A 26681-nucleotide genomic window follows, 5' to 3' on the forward strand; every position below is an offset into this window, starting at 1 on the left:
TTCACATTTACAATTTTTAACACTATTAAACATCATATTTAAAATTCTGGTTTCCTCAAAATGTATTAAGCAATGCATCTGTTTTCAACTGATAAGGAAAATCAGCAATTTACAGTGCACTGTAAAAAATTCCTGTAAATTTACATGGAAATTTAACAGCAAATTGCTGTTTCCATGTAATAACAGCATTTTGCTTTTTTTTACAATGCATTATGGGAAGACTTGTTCACTTCGGGTTGCGTGGTCGATCAACAACAATTTGACACTGTTATTTAACAGTACTATACCCTATTTTCATCCAATGAGCACAAGGCGCCAGTTTGGAATATCAGATTGAGGTAGGTTTGCAACGATTTATTATTTTATTATCTTTAAATGACCTATTACTTTAAAATATAACATCTTAAACTTCTAATAAAGCTTCTGTGATTTAAATCAGATGCCTCAATTAAATTATGTGTTTTAACTAACGTTATAGGCAAATAATTGGTCGACCGATCCCAGACTGCCATCATACAGCCATCTTTATTACACAACACAGGTAAGAATCCCTAATTTTCATCCAACCTGCATATTTTACCAAACTTTATCCAAATAATATGAATGGGAATGAACGAAATCAATCTTTTTTTCTTTTGTGTTATGTGCACATTTCAGTCCATGAGATAGAGACATAGACAATAATTTATCTGCCGGTATAACTTAATTTGCCGCTCAGCGCTTAATTTAATCGCCCTTTTAAGTAGCCTAGCCTACTTATAAAATAACAATATAAAGATCCAGTGCATCCGGTTAGTGAACGGTTAAGATTTGCAGGCACACTCATAACATGTGTGTAGGATAAGTTAGTCAAGCATACACGTGAATAATGAAGTTTGAGTTTTGAGTGTTTATGAAACGGGCACATGTACAATTTATTTATTTATTGTCAGTAAATGGTAGTGAGGAACATTTTAAATTCTTGTAATTACTAGGTCAACAAACCGCTGCTGGCTTGATCGCAAAAAAATAATAGCAGCAACAGCGTCTTGCACTGCATCTGTTTCAGACATTTTAACGAAAATCTATGGCTTCGGTAGTTATTAACTAGATAATTCAGTATTTTTTTTTCTTCTGTCGTAATGTTAACGTGCGCATTCAGTCCATGAGAGACATCTAGAGACATAGACAAATCTGCCGCTCCGCGCTTATTTTAATCGCCCTGTTATCAACTTAGGCTACTTATAATTAAAATAGCAATATCCAGTGAATCCGGTTAGTGAACAGGTAAGATTTGCATGCACATTCAAAACGCGTGTGTAGACTACTGCCAAGCATGCAAGTGACTTATGAAGTTTGAGTTTTACGAGTAAAACTCGAATTTAATTTCGAATTACGAGTGTTTATGAAACGGGCTTTTTTGTAAGTAAATGGTAAGTGAGGTATGAACAACATTTTAAATTCTTGTCTAATTAGCTACTGTAAAGGTGCCTTTTCAAACCGCTGCTGACTTTATTGGAGCTACTAATAGCAGCATAACAGCGTCTTGCACTGCATCTGTTTCAGCCATTTTATAACGTATTTTAACGAGAATCGATGGCTTCGGTAGTTATTATCTAGATCTGTTCTTTACAACATGTTTCATTGTCAGCTCATTGTCAAGTTCAACCAAACATGATAGTCCTCTCATCATTTACTCCCATCAAAATATAATATTTTTTTGAATATGTTCCTGTTCTGAGTACAAAAAGCCTTTTACCTCTGTAGAATATTATCAACGTTATCAGCAAGTATCACGTTAAGATTAGTCAGTTGTCTTAAATTGTTATCTTTGACAATAGATGTCTGCCACTCCTGCTGACCTCGAAAAGATGGGGAACCTGCCTGTGAGTCCTCGTTTGATCCTGCTTGGTAAGTATATCATATTAGACATGTCTGCAATTTATTTTACAAAAAAAGTTTTACTATTATGAAAGGATTCACATTTAAGTGCTTCATTCTAGAGTTTACTGTCTTTGAATCATGTTTTATTACACTGTGCTGGTTTGAATTTGAGGACATTTTTATTAATCAAAGACAAGTTTGAGTCTTTACAAAAAAATCACTACACTTTATTGTATTGTACACTTTTTTTCCCTCTCGGAGGCTGGCTTAGCATTAAAGGAGAACTCCGGCGCAAAATCAAAAAAAAAAACCAAATCCCAGAGAACATTCGACTTGGTACCAATGTGTTACTACACCCGAGGTTCATCTTGCACCGGAGTTCTCCTTTAAGTTAAAAACAGACTAAAACAACCTTTCTTTTTCCTTTTTTTATTTTTATAGAGATATTGTAGGTTTTGTTAAATTGTAAGACATGACATTGTGTGCATTTTTTCAGGTTATAAAATAATGTACTAATTTCTAACTACCTTTTCTACACTAAACTCTCCAGAGATCATAGAATAACCATTAATTTATCCATTCCTTTATGATCCAGGTGTTAATCCGGGCCAATGGATGAAACAATGGATGATCAGCCTCGAAGGCCAAATAATCTGCGAGGGTGTGCAGCCAACCTTTATCTCTGGACTTGCTGCATTGTTCTCTTCGTATTACATTTTTAATTTGCAGTACCAAGAGGAAGCAGCATCCACACTAGAATTCCTTCAAAGGTAACAAGTTTGGACTTATTTTATTTATTTCTAATTAATATGTTAGTATTAGTATGGTGACAATAGAATCCTCAAGCCATCCTTACTTTCTTCTTTGAGCCGAACACAGTCGGAGTTATAAAGAGAAAATAATATTCTGGCTTCCCAGCTTTGCAATGGCATTGAATAGATCCCGAGTTTTTGAAGCTCCAAAAACCGCATCCATCCATCATAAAATCCATACGACTCCAGGGGGTTAATGAAGTGAAGCGATGGTTTTTTGTAAGAAAAATATCCATGTTTATAACTTTTATCAGCTATAATCACTGGCTTCCAGAAACAGCCGTACGCGAGTTCCAGATAGTGTCGAGTTCCGGCAGAAGAATGACCTTTGACCCGACATATGAAATCTTATATCAAAGTCCTATTTTTTCAAAACGTCTTAAGCCCTATTCGGACGGGACTAGCTTCACAGTGAGATTTGAATCCTGTCCGAATCTGCCATGTCTGTCTTTTTCTCACACGACCTCTGTAAAAATTCCAGAGCAAATGACCTACTGTTTTTCGTCAAACTCGAGGGTCCTCAGATTAATCTAATCCTGTCCGAATGCGAATGTCTGTGATTGCCAAAAAAGTTTTTTTCCAAAACGCTTTTTCTTGTGTGTTTTAGTCAACGTGAACTACCATAAAATCTCTCGCCGGTATTCAAGTTTCTGCTTGTTGCGCACCGATAATGGATGTAGATGTGACGCATTCGTCAGTTCAAACCTAAGCTTTCGCTACGTCTTCGCCATACGTCCTACGTCATGCGTCAGGTCAGAGGTCACCCTTCCGCCAGAACTCAACTCAATTATGAACACGCATATGGTCATGCCATGATTATATTTTATAAATTTATAAAATAAAGATATCTTTCTTAAAAAAAGGCATGGCTTTCCTTATTAGACATTTATTAACCCCACTGGATACATATCGATTACTTTTATGCGTTATTGATGCGTTTATTGGAGCTTCAAAAACTTTACAAATCTGGGAAGGATGTTATGCATTATGGCTGGAAGAAGAAAGCCATATACACTTATGGTTTGAGGGTGAGTAAATTATGGGATAAATTATTGTTTGGGATTAACTATTCCTTTTAAATCATTGTTCACTGAAGATATTATCCTCTTATTTTTCAGACATTTTTGCATTTTGATGGGTGCTTAATTGTATGCACTGAATAGTACTTGACTAGTATTTTTTTATTTGCCTATTTTAGTTTACAATAATTGAGCAGAATTTATCTGGTGTTGTATCAGAATAATAAAAAAAAAAATACTAACTTGTCTTTATTCCTTTTTTGTAATCCATGACAAAAATAATGTGCAGGGTTATAATAGCATTTAGAATTGAAATAATTGGGGTTTCATTGTAAAAACTAATACTGTAAAAAAACAGTTAACTACTGGCAGCTGTGGTTGCCATTATCATACTGTAAAAATACGGTGTGTTACTGTTTTTGAAATTAACAGCTAAATACTGTTTTGACAACTACAGCATATAGCTGTTAAATACCAGGCTGTAAAATTACAGTTTTATACTGTAGTTGTCAAAACGGTATTTAGCTGTTAATTTCAAAAACAGTAACACACCGTATTTTAACAGTATGATAATGGCAACCACAGCTGCCAGTATTTTACTGTTTTTTTATAGGATTATTTTTTACAGTGTGATTTCTGACGGCCCGTGTGTCACTGAAGACTGGAGTGCTTCACATAAATAAATTATATCTAAAAATATATTCAAATATTATTTGTATCGTAAAAATTATAATACGATTTCACTATATTAATGTTTTAACTAAAAAAGTCTTAACTAAAATGTTACTGATTGGACCTAAATTAATAATTCTATTATATTAAAACAATAAAGTTGTATTTCCTATCAATTTAAGAAAAAAAAAATAGAAAATCCTATGTTAATAGAAATACATGGAAAAGGACACTACTGAATACATTTTTGGTTAATAAAATTTGTTTATAACTAAAATCTTTGACCAAAATCATTTTAGGCCAGTTCACTGACAGTTGCAGACAAACTGGTTTTATTTAGATGTGCTGGAAATGTCTATTCTTGGTTAATTTTATGTCAAACAATAGTGCATCATATATGTAAAAGTTCTCACCAAAAACAGAAAAAGGCATGGAAATAGTGTCTCTTGTGCTGAAAGAATGGAAAAGATTTTTTTATAGGTCATGTTTTGCATAGGGATGAGACAGTTCCTGATAATAACCTTTTGGGTGTTAAGTGCTCCTATTATATTTCAAAATGTTATCATAGAAAGACAAGCTAACAGAAAATTGGACTTAAAGCTGGCATGATTTATACTAAGCTAGTTAAATGTAGACATTTACAGGTTGTTTCACTGAAAACAGTAAACACTACAGCTCTTGTAACACTGTCACAACATTGTTTTTTTTGTTTGTGCAACCCACCAGTAAGTCCTCAATTAATGCACAGATATAATTATCAAATTTGTAAGAATTAAGGAATTTTAAATTGGTTTAATGCACACCTGAGGTTGTAATGTGACAATGATGCAAAGCAGCGTGCATTTAAAACCTATGAAACAGTAGACAAAAAAATACAGCTTCTGAAGTGTAAATCTAGTGCACACTTCTATCCTACAAGGCCTCAGGAACCGAGGGGGCGCCATATTCGGAAAGTTTAGAAAATATAACTGAGCTAGAATTTTGACTTGTTAAAGCTTTCAATAAATTTGACTTGCTGCAAAAACCTCCTCATAGTTTTTGTGAATAGCTGTCAACTCTGTGAATAGGTAATGACAATGACCTTATGTGCAATATTTAAATAATACTCTTTATTAACAATATAAAAAAATAAAAATAAACCGTGCCTGTGTTGTGGAGATCCTCTCGTAGGCGCTGATAATATTAATCAATTATGCTCATAATATTTGTTTCACACTTTGCAATCTGTATTCTCTCTAGCTTTCTTACCATCCTCTCTTCTTTAATTTTTTGTGGCAGTCTTAATGAATGATTTTTGCTTCATGGCAGCTGGAGGGTTGTTTATATCTGGTGTGATTAAAGTCAGAGGGTTAAAAACAGAGAGAGCGCGAGCTAGAGAGAAAGAGAGAGAGAAAAAGAGAGAGATGGGGTACAAAATAATCACCAAATGGCAGGCTGGTGGACAAGGTCACCTTCACGTGTATGAAAACAGTCTTAATTCACTCTGCTGGGGAAATTACCATGCTAGATTAGTCAAAGTCCATGCATACTTTCTGCATCCATGCATCAAAAGTGCAACATAATTCACTGAAGCAGAAAGCGAGACACTTAGATGTTGTCGTTTCTCAATGAGAAAACCCAAACCGGAGTTACCTACCTGACAAAATCATAACATAATCCAGCCTCTTCTGTTTAGGTGTTATTGTTCTGTATATGATTATTTTTTTGGTACGTATAGTAGTAATGCAATAAAACAGAAAGGCAAACTGGCTAATGTAATGATGATAGTTGTTATTGTCTCATTTTCCAAGCTGAATGCCTGCCAGTGATGTCGAGCATATTAAGTAAATTGAACCTGACCATCTCAGTTTTGTCATATTCTCTTTAATACTTGCCTCTCCTATCATTATTTTCCCTCCACTCTTCCCATTCAAAACTTCAATTCTCGCTTTAATTTCACCATGATCGCTTCCTTATTTTTACACTGCCCTTCCATTGCTGATGGCATCCATAAACACTAGGTGAGTTTGCACCCTCTCTGACCCCGCCTTTCAATACTCCCACTCTTTAAGACTCCGCCCTTTAACAACCCCTCATTTGCTGTCCTTCATTCTGACCCCACCCTTTAACACATTCAACACTCCACTGCAAGAAGTGTTGAACACTTCTGTCTCCACCCTCATCCTGACCCGCATATTAACACTCCTCCCCTCATTCTGATCCCACCCTTTGACATTCTCCCTCATTCTGACCTCGCTCTTTGAAGGGGTGGTTGATCAGCTTTTTTTAGAAAGCTTGATTGTGTTTATGGGGTGCAGTGTAACATGCTCATGCTTCTTTTTTTAAAGAAACACATTATTTTCATATATTATATCTTTATTCTACACCACTGTATCCATTCTCATTAAAACGTTCTGTCAAGTTCCTGGTTCTTAAGAGTGCCTCCCTCACAAATATGCAATGGGCTCTGATTGGTTAGCGGGCTCAGTGTGTTTGTGATTTGCTAACCGCCTAGTGCATGTTGTCTCGAAACGCCACGCCCCCTTACCATTATGGGTAGTTGCATGTTCCCAGGGGCGGGGTTTAGTGATGTTACAAACCCAGGAAGAAACACGTTGTAGTTCCTCTAGACCTTAAACAGTGATTTCTTTTAAAGAAAATATTTCCCTTTGCATTGATTTCTGGGCATTGTAACTTTGCAGACGTTGTTTATGCTGTAACAGCATTAATCACCAAGCTCAAAAAGTGAAATCATAATGAACCACCCCTTTAAAATTCCCTCCCCATCGGACCTCACTAGAGTTAAAACTCTCCCTCCCTCTGATCCCACTCTATAACATTCCCCCACATTCTGACCCTGTCCTTCATCATTTATCACTCCTCTTCTTCTGACCACACCCTTTAACACTTTCCTCCTTCTGACCTTACACTTTAACTCGGTCCTCCCCTTCTGTTCTGCAATATTTCCCCTCCCTTTCCAGACCATGCTCTTCAACACTCCCCTCCCTTTATATTCCTCCAGCCCCCATCTGACCCCCTTCCCTTTCATGACCCTGCCTTTTACATTCTGAAGCTCCCTCAAACACCGAGCTCCTCAGAGCGATCCATCCCTGTGAGCCTTCCCTTTTAAACACCAGCTGCAGAATTCAAGCGCATAACTGGAAGTCAAACGGTCTCACCTCACTCATGATTAGGCAGTGATTGATATTTAGCAGCATGCCGAGGTAATTCCTTCAGTCAAATACCCTGTGGTCCAAGGTTAACTATACCAGTGACACGGTCATGTCCTGTAGTGGCACCAGCGTCGTCCTCTGCTCAGACTCTGATTTTTCCTGTCTTAGCAGGGTCTGTGCGTTGACTTGGCAACGCTGCAGATATTTGTGACTGCGCTGAGAGATTAAGTGGCCAATCAACCTAACCATGCACTGCAATCATTCTACCTTATAACGTGGGCAGGCTCCTGATGCCAAATCAGTTTGTCCTGCATTTATACTTTTGAAACCAGAGAAATCGTGATGAAAACGCGAAGCTGTTGACATGTAGAAGCGTTCGGGTGAGGAGGTACGTGCAGTGCATGGTTTTGTAAACTTTATATTTATCCTTTTCCTGGGAATGAAGTTAGGAAAGCACTGGGAGGACTATGATCCCATGATTGATGGATATTTTTGGGGTGACTTAAGTCTTGCTTCGTACCTGGATCTCATATTACTGCTTCAATGTTATATTGACTTTCATAGAGCGTGCAGGTAAATCCCTGCAGGGAGTGTGTGTACGTGTGTGTGAGTGTGTCATTATTTAGAGATGTGAAGAGACATTGGGATGTGGGCAACAAGTCTTGCAGCCTGGATGACGGTTCAATTTTTAATTTAAGAGGTGGTGGAGAAGGGTAGCCTGCAAGTTATTGTTCATATTTGCCGGGGGCATCACGCTGCTATGGCCGGCTCTTCCTGCAGAATATTCCATCTGTGCCAGAAATGCCTTCCACCCACCGGAGCCTCCCTGTCCTTTTATTCCAATCCAAAGGTGACCCTCATCTCACCCTCTCTTTCTGTCACTCTTTGTTGTAGCTTTCTATATTTATTTACAGCTTATTTGTGTCAATACAGCCTTAAAATCTCAAATCTGCTTCTTAATCCTCATTAATTTAATGCATCTGCATCAGGCTTCGAAGTTTACCAGACGTCTGGGCCAAAATCAGAATTAATTCTCCAGAGGGATTTATAAAGTTTATTCCTATTTTAGTTTATCCGTTTGATATATTTCATAAATTATATTGCAGGAATATTTGTATTTACTTATTGCTTGTTTGTTTGTTTATCATATGTTTGTTAATTTATTAATTCTCACCTGCAATTCTAATCATATTCTAATGACTGTAATGCAGTCATTTAAATACTTTTAATTAAACCGTTTTCTTTATTTTGATTTGAGGTGATATGTTCTTGTCAGATTCAATCTTGAATTTAATATAAACATCTATCATCATCATTATTATTATTATTATTATTAAACATTTTTCCTTTAAAATGAAGCAATGCAAGATATACTGAAATATTAGACATATACTGTAAATAAAGTGCTGAAAATTAGGATTTTCACAAGACAGAAATGCAATTTCATTATAGAAAAGCTGCTGCTACTAGTTGCATCAATGAATGTTGTTAAAGGCAGTCACAGTTGCTTCAGTAAGAAAGAGAAAAACCTCGGGTCTTGAGAGCAGTGTGATGACGGTTGCTATCAGCAAGGCCCTGCGGCACAGGAAGACACCCTACAGGCAGTGGTTTGAGCGCCATCCAACCCTCAGATCTCCACACTACTGAGAAACCGTCATACAAGCTCAAACACACATGCACAAGTGCTCTCTCCACTGGCCAGATCATGCTGGATAACTCTGGGATGGAAAAGCAGGAACATTACTTAAATTAATTAAACAACTAATTAAATGTGCATGTTTCTGTCATCATTTCTAAGAGACTCAACAGCTAGCGCCGTAGTCTGACTTTCAAGAATTTTCACAAGTGCATTTGTGGAACTAAACTAGTGGGGCAAATCCTCTTAGAAATCCTTTTAAAGAGCGTAGAGAACAGGAGAAAGGAGAAGTTTCTCTCCGGCAAACATGTGCAGGTTGTTTGGCTGCTGTAGTAGGAGAGGAAAGACAACATTCTCCCTGTCGGCTCTGTGCAGGACGGGGCTAAATACTACACACACACACACACAGGAGAGCTAATACTGAAATGCACACATACACATGTGCATACTAGATGAGAAGAAAGTTACAAACAATAAACTGATTAGCAGCATACATCTGTCAGTGATTCATAAAAACTAAGGAAACTCCATTAATCATGCTACAATCCCTGAAATGCAAGATCCTGAGTGGCTTAGTGCTTTTGGAAAATGGCAGCAACAGCAATATGACATATTTCACTTATTCATTTATGAGAATAATAAACAATTCTTCTAGTAAATTATAGAATTCATTAGCCTAACTACAGACTTTGTATATACAGTATAACAAGCAACATAGTAATTTATTAAAATTACGAAAAAAAATAATTAACTGCAATATCACGTCATTCAATTAAAACGCATAATCATATGTTGATTTTGACTCGAAAAGTACACACAAAGGATCAAAATACATTTTAGTTCTCTAAGAAAAAAACAAAGCAAGAAAACCTTATTTTCCTAGTCTGATTGCTATTTACACATTTGACTAAACTGAAGAATGGGTCTGAGGATTGTTTGTCGATTTGCTCTGTGCTTTTTTCAATCTCCTTTGGGCAACAGATTGAATTAATGTTTATAGACACTGCCACCTCAAACATGAGGAAACTACAGATTGTGCAAAATAACAAGCTTGCAATATAGCTCTATAAACATGAAAATAAAATAATAATAATAATAATAATAATAATAATAATTTGTTGACGTATCGACTGTCTTGAGTCAGAGGTTCCTGAATGATAATTTGCCTCTTTTACATCTGAAGAGATCTTTAAAATGGTTTCTGTTTACTTTTGGCCGTTTTGGTTTCCTAAGTACACACACGTGTGTGTGTTCCTGTCCTGCCCAAAGTAAATGTTAAAGCCTGTGTGCAAACATAAAATGCTTCCACCTTTTTCTTTGCAATATAGCCTAACCTCTCCCCCATAATCCATCTGTACTGCCCCATGCCTCCCCAAACATTATCTCCTCCCTCTTAATTAAGTCTTGGCTGGCTGTTCTGTATCCCAGCATTCCTGCTGCTTTGGTTATTAAGGCCCGCCGTATGGAACGAGTGGCCTGCCAGCAGCTGGACTGGCACACTCACCTGGGGCAAATGAGGGCATTTGATCCTACTGGGCCAGTGTCCCGCTCTCGCCTCAGGTGGCAGCCTGAAGTTGAAGAGCGCCTGTAGGGCACACATTGCCGCCTGCCTCTTCGCCTGCTTCTTACTGCGACCCGAGCCCTCGAATATCCTGCCATCCACTCTAACGGCCATGATGAAGCTGCGGTGTGCCCGTTTGCCTTGGACATGCTCCGACAGGCAGGCGTAACGTAAGCCGGGGCGCAAGTCATTGAGCAGGACGACCGGGCTGGGCTGGGTGGTGGGATACTGAGGTGGAGAAGGGCAAGGATCTCCTTGCCTAGCCTGCACAACCATCAAGTCCAACGTGTGGCGCAAACGGAGGGCGCTAGACAGCAACTCGCTCTCGGCAGAGCGACAGCCATCAGGCTCGAAGCCTTTGAACAGTGTTTCTGGGAAGTCGGCCTGGTCCGATGTGAAGTCGGCCGTGGGGTTGTTCCGTCCGCCCATGGCCAAGTGTGCTTGCGGGGCATTGGGAAACTGGATGAATGACTTGAGAGCCATCTCAGCTGCCTTCATCTTAGCCTTTTTCTTGGTAGGCCCGGTGCCCTCGAAAGTGAGTCCGTTGACTTCCACAGCGATGGAAAAGAGAGGTGCATGCACCGGTCCTGTCTGAGAGACCATCCGGTATTGTAGACCCGGTCTCAGCTCGTTTAACTGGACCAGAGCATTCTTTGGTGCATCAGACCATGCCAGTTTCTTGCAGAACAGACGCAATTTGCACAAATGTCCGTTATTGTCCTCCTCCAAAGGTCGCTTTCGCTTGAGGCCAGACATCCCGTCCCTGGGGGAATCAGACAGGAAGAGTGTTTGGCAGTCTGACGGAACAATGGCACAATCTTCCAAATTTCCTGTGTTACGGTTCTCCTTGACCTCAGCACTACTGGTGCCTAGGTTGGAAGCAGAAATGACATATTATTATGATCAAGGAAATAATTTAGCAAAAAAACACACAACTCAAGGGAGGGCTATCTTCAACTCCATTCTGTCCATAATCTCACTTGACTTTTTAAAAGTCTGGTAGTCCATTACCTTTCCCCAAAGCAGCTGCTGCTAACAGTTCCATATGAGAAAAGCATCCTCTACTTAACTGTTGTAAAAAATCCGAAGACAAATCCTCTAAAATGGGGCATTATCTGGCAAATCATTCCGTAATCTCCCACAAAATTGGCTTGGAGTCTATACTTAAAGTGGGTACAAATTGTCTCCCCCATATACAATGCAAAGGAGACGCTCTTTTGTAATGCAGGAGAGCAGACGTTATGAGATTTCAGTGTGTGAAAGTCTGATCACACATTAAAGCCTCTATTTCACACCCCAACTGTGTTGTGATGGAACTAAATGAAATTCATCTGTGAAAATAAACTGTAACACATGGATGCAATTCTAAATTTTGAGAAGGGACCAAAATGTTGTTTTTGTAGTGCTGCCTGTCTACCACTCTTCGAGCATAAATCTACAATATATACAATAATATATACAATATATATACTAATTTAATTTCTGATTATTATTTTTTTTACATTTTTGAAAGGGTTTGTTGTGTTACTGATTATGCATACTGACTCAATGTGTCCTCATCTTCTGTGCAATTGGCTGCTGGGCTCATGTACTTGAAGGGGGTGATCCGTGCAGACAACATGTTCATTTTCTCTGAAAGGTAAAAGGGGAAAAAAAGTTTCTGTGAATACAGCAAATTCTATTAACATACATGATTTGTGCATACACTGTTCTTTCTTACAATTTTAAGGATAGAGATGAAATAAAAAGATTGAGCGATTCTAAGGCCCAAAATATATTCTGAGCTAATCACACAAAACACAGTACAATGGGATTACTCATTTGCAATGAATCACAGTTTGCATATACTTTTAAGATTATGCTTTTGGTCTTAGTGGCAGTGGAAACTGAGTTTCTGGTTCAGTTGCCGATAAACCAAATTGTGTTCACAGCCTTGTTTCCATCTATATTCCTGTGAGTTTTTAACACTGCATTTTCCTATTAGGATTTCGGCTGGGCTAAACATAGGCTGCGGGTAATTTACAAATCTTCCTGGACCCATAATTACATCCCACCTATCTCAGCATCCCCCAACAGTCAATCATTGTAATGGACAGACAAAAAGAAGCAGTTTTGTGTGTGTATAGAAGAGGGACAAAAAAAAGTTAAACTGCTGTGTACTCGCATAGGCCACATGAAATGTCCTGGGCATGTAATGATTCAGAATGGGACATGTGATTATTTTTCCAATTCTGACTACTTCAGGCAAGATAATAACAAATGCAAATTCTGATTTAACTATTTTGTATTTTGATCTAGTTACTATATGAGACCTTTAACTCCAATAACAATGGCCCTTAAATAAACAAACCTTTTGAATGCAAGCACAATGAGTATATTAAGCATACCCTGCTAAAAGTTAAAAAGTTTCACTTCTAACAATGAAATATTCATAAAAAAAAGAAATCACTGAAAAAATGAAATCATCAACAAGTTTACATTATTATTTTCCTGTATATGTCCTTGTGTGTCTATACTGCATGTCTGAGTGTCTCTCTGTTTATATGAAGTACCTAGAGGCCCCAGAAGCCCCAGACATGATTATTGTAGAAACATGGGTGTGTGTTCATTTGACACAGTGTAGTGTACCCACAGTCTCTTCCCAAAACACCAGAAAATTATAGAATCATAGAAGTGGGTCATTTTGTCTAAGGGTAGTGTACAGAGATTCTGCATGGGGCCCCATTCATATCTAGGCATCTGCTTTTTTATAGAAATATGGGAGAAAGCTCTTTTGACTAGGAGTAGTATACAGAGGCACCTGGGGCCCCCAGACCTAGCTAGTCACCAGAATATTATAGAAAAACAGGAGTGGGTCTTTTTGACTGAGGGTCAAAAAACAGAGATCCTGTACAGGGCCCCAGTCAAATCTTGGCACCTAATGATCGCAGAGACATGTGGGTGGGCTCTTTTGACCAGGTGCATTATGCAGAGGGACCTGGGGGCCCCAGACCTATCTAGGCACTAGAATATAATAGTGTAAGGGAATGTGAAATGTAAAATGTGAAATCCCAAGGTTTCCGCAATACGTGAGATTGCATAGACATGAACAACCATCAGTCATTTAATTAACGTTCACACTGAGTTCTTCAATGAGATTAAAATTATAATAGATACACCAGTGCAGATAAGTCTGGAAGTATGTAATTTGCATTGCCTGTGTAAAGGGGGATTCCCTTTGTTGTCATGGAAAAGGGGGTTTCCCAAGGTTGCTGATTGGCTGGAAGTTCAGTAGTCCTTGAAATGACATCTTGGGAAGCCGTTAGTTTGGAGTTGTCTGACAATGCGGAGTTGTGGCCTGGTTGTAATTTTAGATGCGGACTAGGAGACATGGCGTTACAAAACTTTACTCAGAAATTGAAACTCTCAACGGAAAAGAAACTAAAGTAAAAGAACAGAAGTAAAGTTTGACGAGACTAGGTGGTGTTTCTTCTCATCGTGGTTATGTAGAAGCAGACGTGCAGGCGGAAGCACGCTGGAACCGCGCTCAAAGAACGCTAAAAGTGATGACTAAAAGCATGGCTAAAAGCAAAAGCTAAGAAGCAAAAGCTAAAAGAAAAATTTGATGGTGTTCTGAGTATTTAAACTGGCCTTTTGACCACACCTCAAATGGTGTCAGTACTTGCCCCAAATTTGACAATCTCTTTTCCGAATTGAAATTGTCAATAATTGTTCTAGTGGTGTTAATGTTGAAAGCTGTTCTGTGAAAGAGTTGGTTGGTTATCTTGCTTCTGATTTGATTTACAACATCCTGTTGCATTTCTGAGGAATTTGACTCCTCATGTTTCAACCATGCTCCTGATTGAATCTTTAATTCGTCTGGTTCGGGTCTGATATGCTATAATAGAAACTTCAGGGTGGATCATTTTGACTCAAGGTAAATGTACAGAGATTCTCCATGTGGCCCAGTATGTAGACATCTGATTTTTGTAGAAACATGGGAGTGAGCTCTTTTTTCCAAGGGTAGTGTACAGAGATCTGGTTTTGGGGCCCTGGGAGGTGTACAGAGGCACCTGGGGGGAGCCCAGACCTATCTAGGCACCCGAATATTATAGAGACATTGGGGTGAGTCATTTTGACTGAGGGTAGTATACAGAGATCTTGTCATATATATAAATTTTTGTGTGTAGAAAAAAAACAGGAGTGACCTATGTGACTCATAAGTGAATATAGGCTCTGGGGGCCCCAGACCTATCTAGGTATCAGAATATTATAGAAATTTGGGAATGAGTCATTTTGACAAGGCACTGTACAGAAATATTGTATAAGGCCTCTAAGGCCCATAGAGGTCATATCTAGGCACCTGATTATTGCCACGATAGGGCATGTGCTTTTTTGACTCAGAACAATCGGCGGGGGTCCCTGGGGGCCCCAACCATATCTAGACTGCAGACAATCTGAGAGACATAAGAAAACATGGAACTCAGTTGTCAGTCCAAATAGGAGCACCTCACACTTTTTTTTTCAGAAAATGTAAAAATCTTCTTTGTCATCATTTTGTGGCCAGGTTTTCAATCACTCACTTAAGAGGATCTGTTTGTAAGGGTCGGGAAAGGTTTGCCGTCTATTCCACATCATAGCAGAGAAACAAAAACAATTGCACCACTTACTGCAAGTGGAATGAAGTGAAGCCACTTGAACGAGAGTGACGTTTTGTAACAGTAACAAGGCACGATACAATATGACAAAAAGGTCAATATGGTACCATCCACCAAGCATTGTCACGTGAGAGTCTAAGACACGTTTCGGGCACTACTGCCCCCTGTGACTGGCAATAACACAATCTAAAACAGTTCCACCTATCAGTCGGTCAAATGAAATTCCTCTTGCTTGACTGAAACGTTACCGAGCCCTGGCAGCAGGGAATTTTTACAACTCGTAATGTGTTGAGTGTGATAAGCAGCAGGAATCCAATTATTTTGCTTTCCCAAGCAGTGGTCAAGAGATTCTCTCTCCCTCCCATCAGAAGTGTGGAGGACTTATAGGTCACATATAGCACAACCAAAGTGCTGAATGTCAGCACATAGCAGGGAAGATACGCTAACTGCATTGTACGCTTCCCTGTGTGTCACTTCCTGAATGATGGTTGAGGAGAACAGGGTAGGAATAAGTGAAGGGAGGTGCTATCACCTTTATCAACCAATCACAAAAGTGCTGAGACAGACTCTCATACTCAGAGCGATGATGTGGAGGTTTCTCTAAGTTCACCGGTATCTAACACGCTCAGAGCTTGGCCATCACTACAGAGCCATTGAAAGTTACACGGCTGACATTACACCAAGAATCAAATGACTTTCAAATGACAGAATTAAATGTGTCCATTCATCTCACAAATGAGAGCCAGAGTACAGTGTACAGTTCAGTACTACATTTGGACAGAACAAACAGCTACTTTAAATGGTATGCTTAGAACAAAGGGTCAATGACAAATCAGAGTGGTCCTGAAATTGAATGACAGGAAGTTGATGATTCCTCTTGGGTGTTTTACAAACCCCAAATATGAGATCTCTGGTGGGTTGCGAATGGCTCAGGCTCTGAAGATTTGGTGTCAGTTTTGCATGTTTGACATGTAAAGCTGAGTTACAAATTAAAGAGATTAAACCGAGACTTTACGAAATAAATTATACAGTATACACACACATTTTGAAGGGTTCTGAAACAAAAAAAAAAAACAAGCAGCACACATCATCCCAGACACGACTGGTGGAATCATACTCAGCTAGTTGTCACCGGTGGATGCTTTTGTCACCCTGAAGCAGCTTGACTCGTCTGTCTGTGAAGCCAAACAATATGAGCATCTAGCTGGAGCTCTTAAAACCAATCCATTACTGCTGTCATGTTGAAGAAGGACAAATCATTATTCTCTGAACTACGGCTGTCATGAGACCAAGATTTCCAGAGCTGAAATATCACCGTTCTTGGTACCAATTTCAAGACCACAGCAAAAACCAGTACTGTATCTTATTCAACACAATCCCACAAAGTTAAATATTAATAAATATACTACTGGTGAAAAGTTTTTGAATTATTATTATTTATTTTTTTGTTTGTTTTTGAAATAAGTCTCAACAAGGCTACATTTATTCCTTCATATAGTGTACAAACATTAATGTTAAAAACTTTTTTTTTTTTTTTTTTTGCGAAAACTGCGATACACCACCATTCAAAAGTCAATCAATCAATCAAATAAAGTTATTCTACAAGGATGCATTCAATTATTTATAATGTTAAAAAAGGTATAGATTTTTTCCCATTTGAGTGAAAAAAAAAAAAAAAAATCAATCTTTTTTCAATCAATTTGCTTTTGAATAATAAGAAGCATTTTTAATAATTGAGTACCAGCATATTAGAATGATTTCTGAAGGATTATGAAACACTGAAGTATGGAGTAATGATGCTGAAAGTTCAGCTTTCGAACACATTTAAAATCGTAATGAACCTTTACTTAAAGGGGGGGGGGTGAAATGCTATTTCATGCATACTGAGTTTTTTACACTGTTAAAGAGTTGGATTCCCATGCTAAACATGGACAAAGTTTCAAAAATTAAGTTGTACGTTTGAAGGAGTATTTTTGTTCACAAAATACTCCTTCCGGTTTGTCACAAGTTTCGGAAAGTTTTTTTTCGAGTATGGGTCTGTGTGACGTTAGATGGAGCGGAATTTCCTTATATGGGTCCTGAGGGCACGTTTGCCGGAAGAGCGCGCGCTCCCGTATAGCGAGGCTGAGCAGCACAGACATTTCACTGGTCAGAGCGAGAGCGTCGCAAAATGTCACAAAAGATGTGTGTTTTTGGTTGCCAGGGCAAGACAACCCTGCACAGATTACCAAAAAAAAAAAAAAACATCATTAAGGGACCAGTGGATGGAGTTTATTTTTACAGAGCATCAACGGAGTTGTGCAAGCGTTTGTGTTTGTTCCCTTCATTTCGAAGATGCTTGTTTTACAAACAAGGCCCAGTTTGACGCTGGATTTGAACAGGGTATCATTTATTTCTTAAGGATAATGCAGTCCCAATGAAAAAGGGTCACGATCGTGTGTTGGAACCGCAGGCGGTGAGTAAAACTGCTTCAAATATCTCTGCCTCCTTGTTAGTGCGTCCGCCTCCCATGCCGGAGACCCGGGTTCGAGCCCCGCTCGGAGCGAGTCGTTGCTGCTGCTGCTCTCGTTCAGTTTCAGCCTCAGGATCTGATTCTGGATCATAAATAAACGGCTGAATCTGACTGTTAGCCATGGTTTGTTTTGGATGATGGTTTTTCCTCACGGTAATGTCACAGCTTCCAAACGCTCTCAAAGCAAAAGCCTACTGGCGCTCGTGATTCTTTAGCTCCGCCCACACGTCACGCCTCCAGCCGGTCCTGTTTTTCTGGGAAAAATCGGTACAGACTATCTTTCTCTTATGAATATAATAAAACTAAAGGTTATTTGGAGTTATGAAGGATGCAGTACTACTCTCTAGGTACTCAAGATTAACAGGATATTGAGTGAAAATGAGCATTTCACCCCCCCTTTAACTTTTGACCAGCAGAATGTCTTTTAACATTATACGTATTGTACCATAACATATAACAAACAATATAATGTTGTTATGATGTCATAATATTTGAGGGGAAATTTTTAGCATCGACTTGGTACCAAAGTACTTCTGACATCCCTTCGCTGAACCAAAGAAAACAGCAGGTTCTGTCAGGTCAGAACCAGAGGCCTGGCAGACTGCCATGTTGTCAGGAGACAGAGAAAAAGAGAGAAATGGTGCAAATTCAGTGCACCCTCCTCGGCTATCAGGAGCGAGCAGGAGGTAATGAGCCAATCACATCTTCCCATGGCCCTAATAACCATCAGGTCAGATGAGACACTAGAGACTCTATTCATAAAGGCAGTGGGGAAATCATTGACTCTCTCTCACTCTCTTTATCTCTCTTCTCTTCCCTTCTATCACTCTTTCTAAGAGACCACTGATTAAACACTGGTGAAGTGGCAAATGATGGAGGCCGCATTGTCTCGCCAACGCGCTAGGAATCGGCTTTCTGTCAGACCGCTCAGCTGGAGCGTGGCAGAGACGCATTTTGTGTGCGCTAACCATCCATGTGTGTGTGTGTGTGTGTGCGTGTGTGTGTGTATGGGATAAGTCCAGAGTGATAAGTCATTCACGACTCAGCGATCTGGCCCATAAAAATGGATGCAGAACCTTAATTCTTCACAGCATACCAGCACAGGCCAAAAAAAAAAAAAAAAAGGGTGAGCATCGTGGGTTCCAGGACAAGGCCGAGTGAGCAGACGGAGTGATATTTAGCACCTGATTAGTGCCAGCAGAAGACATAGTGCACCAGCCATCTGCTTTACATGTGTTACTCTTTTCCATGCCAGGGACAGAGGTTTAGCATGCTAGCTGCTGCTTACGCCACCGTCCACGGGCACCAATCCTAATCGCCTGTCCACAACAGCAGTGGGTGCACACAAGTCACCCAACGCTATGAGATCAGCTTTTGTGCTTAAATTATATATATATATATATATATATAATGTACACTTTTATTTATGTAGTCAGCATGGATGTATTCAATTTATCAAAAGTGACAGAAAACATTTATAACATAAAAATAAATAAATAAATAAAAACTGTTATATTGAACTTTTTTTCTTTACAAAGAGTCCTGAAAAAAGAAAAAAAAAAGAAAAAGAAAAATTTGTATCACGGTTTCCACACAAATAGAAAGCAGCACAACGGTTAATCAACACTGATAATAATAGGAAATGTTTTGTGAGCATCAGCATATTAGAATGATTTCTGAAGGATCATGTGACACTGACGGCAGGAGGAATGATGCTGAAAATTCAGCTTTGCGTTTCATGAATAAATTATATTTTAAAATAGATTACAATATAAAACAGCAATTTTAAATTGTAATAAACTTTCACAATATTACTGAATTTACTGTTTTTTTGATGACATAAATGCAGGTTTGGTGAGCATTGAAGCAGTAAAGGTTATTTAAATAGGAGTTATTAAAAGTACAGAACCAAGAGTGACCAATTTAATTGTAATTTGTCAGAAAGAAAACTTTTATTAAACTAAGGGTACATGACAATAATGTATTAAAAATGAAAAAAAAAAAAAAAAATTCCCCCTCACAGTTTTTAAAAGTTTCCCATACAGATGACAATGTTGTATGCAGTGACTAAAATCACTGTATTATGTAGCACACAATATTTTATCACTGCATTTATTATGCATGCCAGTCCAGTGTTGTTTATTAAGTTTGTAAAGAAACACTTCTCACCTACTATGCACATGATTTCAGCTTTTAGTTGTGATTTTGGTTGTTTTAATGTGCAGATGACAAAGTACTTTTGTCGGATCAGTTTCATGATGAGATCATGTGCTGACGTACCTCCAGAACACTGGTTTTGAAATTCTTCTCTCAACTGTCAGAATGTCAGTTAGCTTCTAATCTCACGACAAACACTCATGTCTGTGTCAGCATCACCTGTGCAGCATACCGCTCTACCAAGAAAAACATTTTTGCTAGACTTATTGTAAAAGCTTTTTGGTGTAACAGAAATACTGCAAAGGACGAATCATTTGGGTTAGGGTTTGAACGAGTATCAAAGTTTGATGAATCTGTTAAAAAAGTGACACTGATCTATTCCAGAGATGCATCCTGATGATGTCAGAGGTGAGAAATAAAATGACACAGGTCTGGATGGCGGACAGAAACTCTTTCTCTGTCCGGTCTTCCTCCCTGGATGGTCGCGACGGCACAGCCAGTCAGGGCAAGATGAGACCGATCACGGCTCTGCGCCGCGGGCAGCTTCATCAGAAGGTGTCTAGGATTCATTCCGGAAGTGCTAGGTAGAATGAAATTGCTATCCTTCTATAGCTTCTATCGCTAGACTTAGACACATTTACACACATGAAATGCCCTCTAGCTAACTCTAACTGAAATGTTCAGAGGAAATCCAAGTTACCCAAGAGCTGCAAGTTCTATGAAGCTCAAGGAGGACAAGCCGAAAACTGTACATTTTCTAAAGCATAACGTAAAAAAAAAGTATACATTTTAATGAAATTAAATTACTATATTACGTAATTGTTGTACACAAATGGTTTTTGGTCACAATGTGGCAACACTAGACAGGGCTGTCATTTCACAGTCCAAAAAATATATAAAAACAAAAACAATAACAGAACATTAACAGAGAAATAGCAAACTACCCGAGACCTCAACAACAAAAGACAGCTGAACAGGTGAGTGTTGAGTTAGAGCTTGACCAATATTGATTTTCTTAAGGCCAAGGCAGGGTGGCAGGATTATATAAGGCCAATATTATATGACTATCACACTATTTAATTTAAAGAGAGTCTCTGCTATACCTACCTACTACGTCATTTGTTCTAACTCCTCTCTCTCTTGAATATGCAAATGACAATTGCCGGAGGCCAGTGATAATAGTTTATAAAGTTTTAAATATGGATATTTCCTCATGAAAACTCACTTCAGAAGGCCACCAGAGTTGTATGGATTACTGTTATGATGGATGGATGCACTTTTTGTTTAATATTGTTTAGTATAACTCCAATTATTTTCTCCAATTAATTATAATTTGTCTGAAAGTCCTACACATAGGATGTCTTGAGGGCATATTTCCCTTTTTTGGGTGAACTACCCCTTTAAGATGAAAAAGACTACAGATCCTGTACATTAAAGGTGCCATATGCAAAAATTGAGGTAAAAATGTCCATAACATGACCTACACGCATCAAAAGAATGAGAAGAAATAAGGGCGATGATGTCATTAAAAAAATGTCAAGTTATAGTGCGGCAGAGATATCAACCTTAATTAGCATTAGCATTACTAGGCCCGGCCCGACAGGTGTCGTAATACCATTTTCGGTCATAGGAGGCGGTATGCGGGCAACATAACCACCAGCCAACCTGCAATACACGAATAACTCGCACGGCTTGTCGGCGTGCCTGAACCTGATGTCAATCATGTGGAAAGTACAGCCCACTACATCATTTCAGTTCAGGGAAGAGAGAGAAAGGATGACTGAAGCCCTTGGCAAGAGACTACCACCACCACCCGCTAAAGGGAAACAACCGCGCTCGGAATCACAAATCAAATCCAATAAGAAAAGGAGCCGAACTAGAGTAAACATCGGCACTACTTTTAATCGTTGGAGACAACTGATTGACCTGAAAGAAATGAGGTTCGACTCCGAACTTGCAACATTTCTTTTGCATTGGTAAGTTAGATGCTGTTAGTATTTCGCTAGAAGTTTGTTTTATATATTTGTGTATTTGTTTTCGGGAAGTTATAACATAGAAATGTATCGAAGGCTGTTCGATAAACATGCTAATGTTAGCGATGGCTAACCGTAGCTGTGTTTGATAATTAGCTAGCTATAACTTAACGTTACCCATTTTATTATATCATAATTAACCTGCTCTGTCTAGTATGTTGGTCTCCGTGTCCTCTTTGCTTCGTGGTTTTTCTGTGCGTGAAAAAATTGATGTGTGGCGTGAAAGCGTGTGAAAAGAGTCAATTGCGTGTGTCTCACGGTGAATGCTTGAGAGTTGGCACATTAGTTCTCAAGCAGAATAAAGGACAGGTTGATTATTGCTGTTTAGCGGTTGTATTAATCTATGATGTGTCCCTGTTTGCGTACAGGGACATAAAAAATAAATTAAAAGTGATATGTGGACCAAGGTGTCTGAGATTGTTCATTTTAAGTAAAGGATCCTAATATTTCGTCCACAACAATATTTAATGAGGTTATAACTCCTTGTGGTTAGTCTGCACGAGATCAACAAGCTTGTTTGCTTTGCGGCCGCTTTAAATACAAAATAAGCATTCGATCTACGTTAGAGTGTCTGAGCGCTCACAAATCTTTCTGCAGCGTCGTGAGCAGAGCGGCAAGAGCGATTTTTGATGCTCTCGACGCCGGCGGTGTGAACGCACAGTTAGGTTTCGGCTATGGCTGTAGTGTTGTTGTGAAAGTAGGGGCGGAGCATAGAGACTATGCCGTTTCTCGTTTGTTACTCTAGAGTAGACCAATTCACTTTATTGAGGCATACTGCCCCCATCTGGTATGGAATGTGCAGTATGACTTGATTTTTTTTTTTGCCAAACATTACAGACGGCACCTTTAAGCAGTTTGGATAGAAATGCAGAAATTTGTATATATACAAAAACCCACCTCAGCTAACAACAGTCCTGCGTGTGACCCGCGGGGTGTCGAACAGATGAACAGTTACACCGTCTGACAATGTTTGTTTTTAATCTGAGTCGAGTTCTCACACTCAATCCCTTCACCTCAGAGACTCGGCTCCACACATCACGCTGAATTATCAGATCTCCGTCTTTTATTCTGTCTGCCCGACACGCTTAGCTTCAGATCTACTGCGTCTCTTCCTTGTTGACTATTTCTCTCCGTGTCATTCACAGGCCCCCACCCGCCATGCAACGCAAAGCCTCTTCTCTTCTTTTCTTTTCCTGTCTAACACATCTCTCTCTGCAACGGCTTTCTCTGCAGCCTCCCACCATCTCACATCTAACACTTCCCAGTTAGGCTTGTCAACCACCACATACAAGACAGGGTAATCTCATATTAAAATGAAACATACATGTATTGAGTATTGCATTCATACATCAGACAGTGTGTGCCTTATTTGAGCATTTTACACTTTCCTTTTGATTATTATTTTTTTGTTTTTTAAAAAAATGGCCGTCTGTACACATCTCTCAGCTTTTTGACAAACAATCAGCAAACATATATATCCATCCATCCATCCATCCATATATACCTAAGACCAAACTTTAAATCATAAAATATGAAAAAAAGACAAAAATATCAAACAAACAAACATTAACAAAAAAATTAACTATTACAAAACAAAGAGTGAAATAAACTTAACACAACACAATCTTTAATGTGTATAAATTATTTATATTAAATAAGTATCAAAATGTAACTTTTTACATTTAATTTAAGATTCATATTTAGCATTTGTGTATTAAGGTTACATAAATTGTGATGAAATAACCTTAGCAAGACAAACAATTTGGCCATGGAATGAGTGATCCAGATTGGGCGCGGTACTTTCTTTTTTTTCCTGTCGGCTGTTCCGTACCACAGCGTGCACCACATCTGTTATGCAGCGCAAAGCATCTTCTCACTAATTTGTTTGTCAGTACATATTGAAGGCACGATCTGTCATTCTGCCATGCTTTGGTTGCGCCGTGATGTCTATAGACATGGCTAGTCATAAGTTTCAGATGCCAGTCGCCAAGGACCTGCTCAGTGACAGCCCTAAAAGCAGAGAAAACAAAAAATGAAAAGTACTTCATAAAGAAGCCTCCCGCACATCAATCCCACAGTGCAATAGCCCAGTTTCACCAGACAACAAGAGGGAAGGCTTCTGCAATTAAAAAATAAGCCGGTTCATGCTCTGATCAGATTAATTTTTATAATGGCTACCATTAATATGCTCAGAGAAGACGTCTGACCTCTTTAAAACCCATTTTCATCCATTAAAGGAAAGAGAATGTATAAAGAACGAACTGTTCGGAAGAAAACTGCAATACTGTTGTGTATGGGATGACAAACACATTTACTGTGAGTGTGTGTGTACATATGTGTGTGTGTGTGTGTGTTTAGGGCCCAGATAAAGTCTTTAAACGGTCGCTCGCTCAGCCCTTTACTGCCTCTCCCCAGCCCTGCTCCTGTTTCCCATTGCTTTTCCAAATCGCAGCAAAATTGCGATAAATTCAAACTGACAGTTCATAATATCCCATTTCCAATCGCATGCAGTGTACTGAGTGCGTTTCTGAGTCAATTAAAAGAAGTGTTTGATGTTGATATATTGAGACTTTCAATTTACGGGGCAGCCCATATATGTGGATGGATGTGGCTTCCTGTACAAGACACCGATAAAGACCAGCGAGACACTGGGAGACTCATAATGTCTTGAATCAAAAGCAAGTGGTTTTAAAAATGTATTACTTCTTTTTGTTTAACATATTTTAACTTAAAAATATTTAATTTTTAATGTCTATTACTTTAATAAAAAACTAATATATCTGTAAATGATACATTTACTTATTTTTAATCTAAAATTACATACAAATCAGATTAAATTAATGATAAAAAAAAAAATCCAATCTTTCTTTTGTTCCCCTTTTCTTTTGTTTGATAATTCAAAGTTCACTAATGAACAGGTATTTTTTCAACTATATATATATATATATATATATATATATATATATATATATATATATTTATTTATTTATTTATTTATTTTTTATTTTTTTTTTTTTTACAATAAATTCTTTTAACTTAAACATAGCCTCTTAATATGGCAAATGTGTTATGCTGCTAAATATGTAGTTGTACTCTTCATGATGTACAAAGAAAAAACAGCGGTTTGGAAAATGACCTTTTCAATGTGCTTGTACAAATAATTGAAGAAAACCTACATGCAGAAAGGAAAAGACCAGGCAAATGAGAAGTTATTGCAGATCGGAAATTGCTATGGCATTCACTGAAATAAATCTGCTTCCTCTTATATATATATAAAAATAATAATAATAATAATAATAACAACAATAATAATGCACTCAAAGGCCAGATTCATTAATAAGACGACACAGGAAATATACAAATGTGATTCGACTAGAGTAAGTCATACATGTTAGGCTTCTTCACATTTTTGCATATTTAAATGTGGCACATGTGTCAAACCAGCATCACATGCCCATCATATGATCTCAGAAGACTATGTAATATGCATGATTCATTTAGACTACAGTTTGTTAATGATGCTCTTATGCTGCAATGCTGCAGCCCCTGGTGGGGGCTAATGCCCTAAGGGGTACCCTAACAATGCTAAACATCAGCATGTACTTGTTTTTTTTATTATTATTATTTTAGAATAGAGTTGTTTTTTTGTTGATGTTGTTGTTTTTTTAGTCACCAGGTAGTAGTTAATGTTTAATTGTCCATGCATATTTAGACTATGCGATCATCCATCCACAGACATCACAATATAGCGTCGATGTCGTGAATTTTGTGTCAGCACGTCATAACCAGAACGTAGCAGCAGTTTAATGTCAGGGATTTGTGGTGTCATGCCGTGCCACATTCAGTGTAGACAGCATCACTGATTATACTGAGTTATGTTGACTGATCTATGTATAATAGGTAATTTAATAGGGGCATTAATTAGATTAATTAATTCTGGAGAAAAATAACACATTTAAATTAACGCATTTAAAGCAGTTGTCCCGCCCCAGACATATGTGGATCATCTACCATTTCATACAGTCAATTGATGACTAATATGAGGCAGAGCAACAACTTACTGCGTGATGGAGACTAGAGAATATCCCTAAAATTCAAGATATGGGGCAAAACTCCCGTTTTAAATTTTGTCTCATATTTCCATCACATAGTTAAGAAATATCACACGAGCTGTAGGCTAAGTGCAATATCACACAAGTGCAAATGTGATACTCATTTTATACAACAGTTCATTAAGAAGTTAATATTGTGTTATGTTAGACACAATGTTGTCTGTTTTGCTCAATTTTGCCAAACAAAATATAAAGACAAATCAGAAATGTTCATCCCCGAGTAACCCACAGCGGCATTTCATTTCTTAATCCACGTTTTATATGAATTTGGTGAACTATTTGGTGCGTTGAACCGTTGGCCAAAGTCGCGTTGGCTTTGAAGCGGCGCTGCACAGACCGATCGGTGTTTGACATCACAGTACCACAAGAGCGATTCAAAAGCAGGAGTTGTCTGCTCTCTACAGCTCTTGTGGTTCTTTAACTTCACACACCGATCGGTCTGATGGTGATGATCCGCTTCAAGTCGAACAAGCATAATGATTCAATGAACCATTCATAAAGAACCATTTACTTCA

At 38.4% G+C, this 26681-nt stretch overlaps 1 protein-coding gene across 1 annotated transcript in view; it reads right to left on the bottom strand.

The window, feature by feature from the left end:
• LOC127946253 (double-stranded RNA-specific editase B2-like) overlaps positions 1–26681 on the bottom strand; it is a 188658-nt gene that overhangs the window by 48636 nt on the left and 113341 nt on the right. Inside the window, exons 2-3 of the mRNA XM_052542708.1 lie at positions 12261–12347; positions 10659–11584 (exon numbers count right to left, since the gene is read on the bottom strand). Coding sequence (XP_052398668.1) covers positions 10659–11584; positions 12261–12347 — 1013 coding nt within the window. The remainder of the gene's footprint in view (positions 1–10658; positions 11585–12260; positions 12348–26681) is intronic.

This window comes from Carassius gibelio, chromosome A24, assembly GCF_023724105.1.
Source record: "Carassius gibelio isolate Cgi1373 ecotype wild population from Czech Republic chromosome A24, carGib1.2-hapl.c, whole genome shotgun sequence".
Lineage (NCBI taxonomy): Eukaryota > Metazoa > Chordata > Actinopteri > Cypriniformes > Cyprinidae > Carassius > Carassius gibelio.